Source organism: Colossoma macropomum, unplaced genomic scaffold (assembly GCF_904425465.1).
Source record: "Colossoma macropomum unplaced genomic scaffold, Colossoma_macropomum, whole genome shotgun sequence".
In the NCBI taxonomy this organism is placed as follows: domain Eukaryota; kingdom Metazoa; phylum Chordata; class Actinopteri; order Characiformes; family Serrasalmidae; genus Colossoma; species Colossoma macropomum.
Window position 1 is genome coordinate 30,878,893 of NW_023494809.1, and position 8,526 is coordinate 30,887,418.

At 42.1% G+C, this 8,526-nt stretch overlaps 1 protein-coding gene across 1 annotated transcript; it reads left to right on the plus strand.

The window, feature by feature from the left end:
• Positions 1-2,941: 2,941 nt before the first annotated feature.
• Positions 2,942-7,901, plus strand: ccr9b (chemokine (C-C motif) receptor 9b). Its single transcript, XM_036558886.1, has 3 exons — positions 2,942-3,393; positions 4,210-4,265; positions 6,388-7,901. The coding sequence occupies exons 2-3, from the start codon at positions 4,215-4,217 to the stop codon at positions 7,429-7,431; spliced, it is 1,095 nt and encodes a 364-aa protein (XP_036414779.1). The 5' UTR covers positions 2,942-3,393; positions 4,210-4,214; the 3' UTR covers positions 7,432-7,901.
• The last annotated feature ends 625 nt before the right edge of the window (positions 7,902-8,526 follow it).

Below are 8,526 nucleotides of genomic sequence, written 5' to 3' on the forward strand. Positions count from 1 at the left end.
ATTACACTTTATAGCCATGTTTATTACACATTATGAATTGTTAGTATAATGCATTATAAGTAGTGTTGATAACATGTTATACTGTCAGTGCCAAAGAAGTCAGTCCCAGCTTGGAGAGCGTAAAGTAAAGACAAATACCAAGCTAACGGTGGTGAACATTACCTTTCCCACACTGGGTAAAACACTGATGCAGCTCTAGTTTAAACTCTGACTCTAGTTTAAAACTGTGAATGTTTTAGTGTTTCAGTAAATCCTTCAGTAAATACGTCAACTTGAAGCCTCACTCTGAACACTGGAGGAGGCTTTAGTACAGTACGCTTCACTTTACTTAGAGCGGACAAATACCACTTATGAGCTCTTATAATTTGTTATGATCAGTACTTATAATGTATTATGTTAACAATTCATAGTGCATAATAAGCATGGATATAACGTGTAATGCATTTTTTATAAATATTTATAGTCATGTTTATAATTCCTTATGAATGCATTATAACATGTTATGAATGTGTTTATAGATGCTTACAAAGGTGACATTCATAGAAAGTGTTACCAGAATTTCTAATGAAAACACAAAACCATACAAATAATTCAAATCATACAGGCAGCACTGAAATGAAAAACAAACATAAATCAACATGTTAAACTGCTCTGAAGTGCATTTTTTGAAGTTTCTGTGCACACTTTTAAGCACAGGTGCCCCGCTGGCTTGTGTGCCCCTGTTTGTGCGTTTCACATCCTGTGAGAGCACTTTCCCAGGCTTTTCTAACACCGGACATAGCTGCTACCGTTTTGTGGTCCAAACCGAGAAACAGCATCGTAAAGACGTGAGCGATGAGTTTGGCTGTCGAACCACCATGTCTCATCTTTTCACCCTTTGTATCTGAGGAATGAAGTGAAGTTAAGTCAAAGTTTAAGAAGTGAAACTCCCCCAATGAGGGGCCACAGAGAGTGTTTTCATCAGATTATCACTTCATACTCTCAGTTTTAGCCGGCCTCACGACATATCGGCTTTCGCACAAGTGCTAAAAGGAAACATATGCAAAGCCATGCCTGGTGGGATCCTCTATGCCTGTGCTCACATCACTAAGCCTTATTGCTCAATGCTGAGTCCTTGTTCGCAGGTCTGCCTTGACAGTTCATTTTCATGTTAATAGGCGACCCATATTTGACCTGAAAGGGCTTGCGCATGCACAATTATAACGCTGCTGACACTGGGTGATGACCGCAGACATACAGTACATGCAGTAAAGTGTGCTGTTTAAAAATAACACACACACATGAATTCATACCTGACTGATCTCATTACGGCCACATACTCACATATGGCTCAAATCTGATCACTGTGTTCTCACAGTTGTTTGTGCTGCAGATTCATATGGACTCACATGACGAGTCAATATTTGTTTAGCTTTTTTTAAGCCATCAGTCATATGCCATACCATGTCACTTTTCATGACCCTTGTATTATATCCCATACAACTTTCTCAAGATCGACAGATCCCATCGGAAACATGATTTCACAATCATCCACATGCCAAGTCAGACATTTCCAGTTATTTTCAGGGAACGCTGGTACTTTTCTGTTGTTTGTTGTTAGCCACATTCTCATCATATGGCAGCTCATGTGGTTTCCCCTTTTTCATTTTTGTAGATTCTCCTCATTCTTTTTATTTTCTTCCATGTGAAAGAAAATTCTCTGTTTTGAGCACACTTCAAAATTTTCTCATCACTATTAAACCTGTTCTCCTTTGTGGTACCTGAAGATTGTCATGTCTTGTTGACATGACAAGTGTACCTTGGTATTTCCCTTGATTGAAGCAGAATTACTTCACTTCTCAAAAAAATCCCCAGTCACAACAACATTCTCGGTTCTTTCTTACACCATTATAGACGCGTCTGATTGGTAACGTGGACTGGTTTTAGTTAGGGAGATGCTAGTTTGTTAGGCATGTCTACTTTGTACCTCCAAACATTGGCCATTTTATCGGATACACCCATATAGGAGCACTTTGTGGGCCCATCTGTTGCTGTACAATCCATCAGCCACGTCTCAGGGGATCGTCTTCTGAGCAAAAACATCCAGCCAACAGCGGTTCTGTGGTCAGAAACTGACCCCTGATGAAGACCTGGAGCAGAGGTGTCCAATCTGCAATTCCAAATGAGCAGGATCACACCTGATTGTTTAATCAGTTGCTCAGTCTTAAAACAGCTGACCATTTGTGCTCCTGCTATGTTGGAAAGGAAGCCCATAGCCACACTGGCCCTTCTCAGAGAAGACTGGACACCCCTGACCCCTGATCTCTTTCCATTGATGGATGAGATACACTGTGCAGCAACAGATGAGCTGCAGTCAGTTATTGTAAATCTACAGAGTGTGACTACATAGTAAGTGTTTCTGATAAAATGGCCAGCACAGCACCCTGTATTAAGCAGCAGTTCTCAGTGGTAGTCTCACTCAATGGTAGTTTCACTCAATGGTAGTCTCACTCAATGGTAGTCTCACTCAATGGTAGTCTCTTTTAATGGTAGTCTCACTCAATGGTAGTTTCGCTCAATGGTAGTCTCACTCAATGGTAGTCTCACTCAATGGTAGTTTCACTCAATTGTAGTCTCACGTTTTTGTTTCCCTTGCACTAACATGTCTGACTCAAATATTAAGAGCTCTATCATTTGAATAATATTTATCAGAATACAGAAAAATGAGGTTCCCAAGGTTGGGATTGATAAGCACTAGACTAGAGCAGCTCAAATCAGTATGATTAATGACTGTCCCACTATCACGAACCTCTGTTTACTTTGGCCCAGGACCCAGACCACTTTACATTAGTGCTGCTTGTATCATTTTACTTTGTAAACTGAATCTTTAAAAGCCCTCACACCTATCATTCCCTGATCCATCCGCTTGGAATGATCCTGGCTCGAGTTCCGGTGTCCATTCTCTCTGCACCTTCACGGTTGAAAGCCCTGGTGTTCTGTCAGATTTTGACTGGTCATACCTGCTTCTCATGGAAAGCAATGTGAGAACTATGGGTTCAGCTTTTGAGTCATATCACAAGAACCTTCAGTGCTTTCGGTGACAAGACAAAAAAGCACTGTGCTCATCATTCTCAGAGGAGAAGTGGATGTGTTGTGATTACTGCAGGACCACAATATGCAAATTCTGAGAAGCCAATCTAGGCGATCCAAAAGAGCCCTGAAGATAAGAGCACTGAAGAGAGAGAGAAGCAGAGAGATTCATCTTCAACACTGTAAGCAGTCATGTGATACATGTGGTCAAGGCGACACGCTTTATAATGAGGCGATGACTCGCAGGAGGGACTATTCATAACTACACTACGTGTCTCATTGTGCTTCAGATTTCCCCACTGCTCTCTTCAATAACAGTTACCGGTAAGTAAATCAGTTCAAGTGCATTTCTTGTAGAGGTGGATTGGAACTAGTCATGTTTATCAGTACAGTGTACTTAAGTGCAATTATGATGGATCTTTACTTTATTGAAGGATCCCAATAGAGAAGAAGAGCGCTTACACTTTAGTTCTTATACTGAGAGAAGTTCCACTGAAGTTCTATTGGGGAACTCAGTACTTCAGAGTTTTTGACTTCATAATTTTTTTTTACTCCTGGTCCAAAAAGTGAAATATCCTCCCCAGGATTTTTTTCCAACTGCCTGGCTTCTCCAATTTGTGCACCAAAGGTGTACAGCCACTTGGAACAAAATCCTGAAGAGGATTTTTACTTTCTAGACCTGGATTACTTCTACTTAACGTACTTTTAATAGACTACTTTTACTTCTACTTGAGTCCTTGTTGTATTAAAGCAACCACACTTCTACTTTCAGATCAGTATATCTAACTAATCTAACTGTAGTTTCATTTTGTATATTCGTTTTTAGTATTTCACTACTAGGAATATAACACTTCATTTGTCTTTTAATGTTTCTTGTTGTTTTGATGTAGCTGATCAATGTTCTAATGTTTTTTGCATGTATGTGTATGTAGACCTCACAAATACAATGAATGGTAAAACATTATCCCCTTAAAAGGCCCAAAGTTTTATTACACACCTCTATAACCTGAGAATAACCCCTGTAGTTACTGAATTATAAGATTTTAAGGGGTTAACTAAGTGCATACACTGAATATAATCAGGAAAACACAACTTCGTACGCATTTCTTCTTACCTAATCTTCATCTGATTCCTTTTTAGGTAAAATGGACAATGAGATTGACCCAACATTTGAAACCTGGACGACACCAGACTATGTAGGTGTTTTATCATTACACATAAACAATGTCCTTTTTCACGTTGTGTACGAAAGCATGGGTAGGGGGCAGCAGATGCAGTGTAGCGTAAAAAAAAACCCAACCTAAATATACAACCCGCACACTACCAAGGTGCAGCGGGAGGAGCAAAACATAATGGGTGATCTAGTGGTTAAACTGATTGCCTGTGTGTTCCTGTTGTTGTTTTTTTTTCGTGTTGCGTATGCACGCGTACACATTTTGGAGTATCAACATGTCATTCATATCATTTTCTATCATTATTCAAGATCTTTTAGCCCGTCCGTCCTGACATAATGAACAGTTCATGCTCAAAACTAACATGACACATACCTACAGACGTAGCTCATTGATATGGATCAACCTCGCTGATGCGGCACTGTGATCACTATAGAGTTAGAAATCATGAAAAACTAGCTGTTTCCATTGCTTGCGTAAACCGTACCTGTATCTCGCCTCGATATCTGTGTCAGCGCATGGAGTCGCTCCCTTTTCGGCGTGTGCTGAGGGGGCCCGGTTGCGTCGCCCCCCGGGGGTCGGCTCTAAAAGGAGGATGTGGTGTACTGTGGTTTTTTTGCCGCTAGTAACACCGAACACCTGCGCCTGGAATGTGTTTTTGAAAGTTATAACGTTCAGATTATGGGTTTGAGGCCGTATGACTTCAGCCGTATGACGCTCTCGCCGGGGCTTGTCTTCTGCTCCAGCGAGACACTCACTACACAGGAAATCCAGTGTTTGGGAGAAGCAACTTGAGAAAAGCAATGTGTGAAACTCTTCATAACCCTGAACGTGTGAGACAGCGGAAAGAAAAAAAGAGAAAAAGCGAAAAAGTGGTGGTAAAACGATGACTCACATCCAAACGTGTAACACAGGAAAAAGGCATAGCTCAGCACCATCAACTTTGGGTAAATAAAGGTGCCAAAAAAGGTTCTTTTGAGAGATGCCTTAGTGAACAATCCACTGAAAGGTTCTTTGAGGAAGCAAAAGAGGTTCATCTCTGACCTCGTGCCAAAGAACACACTTTTTTTGATGCTTTCATTTTTAAGAGTGAAGGTTACAGAAAGAATTAGGAACTACAAATAAGACGGAAGGTGAATCTTAGAACCATCAGGCCTAGACAAGACCCAGTGGGACAGAGGTTGAGATACTTCTCCTACTACATCCTTAAAAGAGATGGTTCTTCAAGGATTCTGTCATAAAGAGGGTAATTCTACAGGACCACGAACACACAAAGAACTATTGCATGGTTAACAGGTTCTTTGCATCGTTTTAGATTAATGGCGAATGGTTTCCACCAAAAAGAGTTCTTTTATTGTTAGAATGTCAAGCTTAAAACAATAGAAGAACCCTTTTTTGGTGCTATATTGTACCAGCCATCAACCTGAGGAACCAATTCACAACGCTTTAATCATGCAAATGGCTCTCGGAGCGTTCATGGTTCTATACAGAACCATTGTCTTTAGTAAAGTGTTCGAAAAGGGCTCTTTGCATGGTGAAGTTGTATATAGTATTGTATATAGCAACAAAAAGGGTTCTGCTATTGTGATGATGTCAAGCTTATATACAGTACGCTTTTTGTTGCTATATAGAACCATTTTCAAAAATTCAATACATTCAACACATCAATCTGAAGAACCGTTTCACCATGCAAAGCACCATTTAAGCATGCAAATGGTTCCTTGAGTGTTCATGGTTCTGTACAAAAACCATTGTCTCTCCTAAAGAACCCTTGAAAAACCATCTTTTTTAAGAGTTTTAAGCTGTAATGCATTAGACTATTACATTGCAGGAAAAAGTAACATAATGCATTACGTTACTTTGTCCTGTTACCCCCAAGAGTGGACATTAGCGTTGGTGTCTCTTTGAGTGTTCCTGGTTCCATACAGAACCCTAGAAGAACCATCTTTTTTAAGAGTGTACACTCTCCTCCAGCTCCACCTATATGTTTTATGTCTAGTCTTGGACTGTAAAGCCAGCGGTGATTCATTGTTCCAGTCTTTTCCAATCCAGGCTCAGGCCTAATCGATATCTGTGAAGCTGTAAGTTTGACAGATATGAGTTCTTCCATTAAATCCAAGCTATTTGACACCTGTTTCATTTTCAGATGTCTAGTGGGACAGAGGACTATGACGACATAGAAAATGAGAACGGCATCTGTGATAAGAGCTGGGTGAGGAGCTTCCGAGGCTCCTACGAGCCCCCTCTCTACTGGATCATCTTCGCAGTGGGAGCTGCGGGCAACCTCCTCGTTGTGTGGATCTACACAACCGTGAAACAACGCCTCAAGACCATGACGGACGTCTACCTGCTCAACCTGGCGATAGCAGACCTCCTCTTCCTGTGCACGCTGCCGTTCTGGGCCACGGACGCCACCCAGGGCTGGGTGTTCAACGTCGCCGTGTGCAAGGGAGTCTCCGCCGTCTACAAGGTCAACTTCTTCTCCAGCATGCTCCTGCTCACTTGCATTAGCGTGGACCGCTACATCGCCATAGTCCGCGTGACCGCGGCCCACAACTTCAAGAGCAGGCGGATGTTCTACAGCAAGCTGGCCTGCCTGGTGGTGTGGCTGCTGTCCTGCCTCCTGTCCCTGCCTGAGTTTCTGTTCGCTAAGGTGAAGGAAAACTCACGCGGTGACCACTCTTGCAGCCTGGTCTATCCGGTCAGCAGCAACAACCTCACCAAAGTCATGGTGCTGTGCCTGCAGATCTCTGTAGGCTTCTGTCTTCCTCTGCTGGTCATGGTGGTCTGCTATTCCGTGATCATCCGCACGCTGATGCAAGCCCGCAACTTCGAGAAGCACAAGGCGCTGAGGGTCATCTTTGCAGTGGTGGCGGCGTTCGTCATCTCCCAGCTGCCATACAACAGTCATCTGGTGGTCGAGGCGGCGCAAGCTTATAACGCAACCATGAACGATTGCGAGGACGTCAAAGCCTTCGATGTGGCCGGACAGGTAGTGAAGAGTCTGGCCTATACGCACTGCTGCCTCAACCCGATCCTGTACGCTTTCATCGGGGTACGCTTCCGGAATGATCTGCTGCGCCTCTGCCATTGCTTGACCGGGATGGGCGGAGTCAACAAAGCCCAAGCGGTTCCCAAGAGACCCTCTGTTATGTCTGACACGGACACCACCCCAGCACTGTCTTTGTAGCCTGATGTTTACAAATGACCAGTTATCAACTGATCAGCTGTTTCGAGCTGACCGGTCATCACCCAACCCGTTTATCACTCCTTCCATGCACATATTCACCCCGCTCTCTTTTCACACGTTACACCTAAGCATATCATGTATAACAACACACAAACCAGTTCCGCAAAAACAGGACTCTTTCAAATACACATGCTGACCGTTATAGAGATATATAATCAATGCTTATAATATTGTTCAATGCAATTTTCCTTTGTAGCCCAGTGTGGTAATTACATTTCTTTTATACAGTGGTTGTGAGATATTTAGATGTAGCCAGTAGCTTTGTTATGTTCCTGGTTAAAGAGGTTACCCTTACGAAGTCATGATTTTAAACCTTGTACATTGTTGTAAATAAGTGTATAGAAAAAGGTGGATTGTTTTTGGAACTAAAATTCTTCTGTACTTCTACATTCAAATAAAGTGCACTGAAAAATGTTCATCATCTTCTTCTTCCTTTTTTTTTTGGTTCCCAAAACCATGTTGCATGTTGCAAACATCAAAAAGCAAAAGTGTGCTTGATACTTCACTTCCTTAGCCTCACCTTGTCGTTCAGGTTATTCATAGAAAATAAACTCAGAGTTTTGTTTTCACCTTCACCATGAGAAAGCCACAATGTGTTTTTATCCCTCTCTCTCTCTGCTAACGTATTTTTTGTGGCGAGAGAGTGTGGCTTTTGATTTTCATGATGCCTTCAGAGACACTCTTGATTTGGCTGAGAGGCTGCTGAGCGTCACGTTTACCTCCGAAAGTAAAATTTGGTTGTCAAGGCACTGTGAGTTTGGTAGCGTGGGCATGAGCGAGCAGTTTCTTTTTTTATGTGGGCACCTATTCAGATGAACACTGATTTCATGCTTTGCTTGATGTCCTCGACAGCTGGATTATCTACAGATAATGCTGTTGTTAATAAACTCCTGCTGTTGATTTAGTTAAGGTTAAACGAACTATATAAAAACCAGCTTTATCAGCTGAGTGCTGAAGTGCTGTGTGTTACAGTTCAGGTATATTCTATCTTCTTCTTTCACATGTAAAGGCTCGCCACAAACCAGATCTACTTTC

Excerpts from the sequence above, each read along its gene's own strand:
- ccr9b (XM_036558886.1), top strand. The coding sequence starts at position 4,215 with ATGGACAATGAGATTGACCCAACATTTGAAACCTGGACGACACCAGAC. Across the intron at positions 4,266-6,387 it reads CCTGGACGACACCAGACTAT|ATGTCTAGTGGGACAGAGGA; the intron begins GTAGGTGTTTTA and ends TTTCATTTTCAG.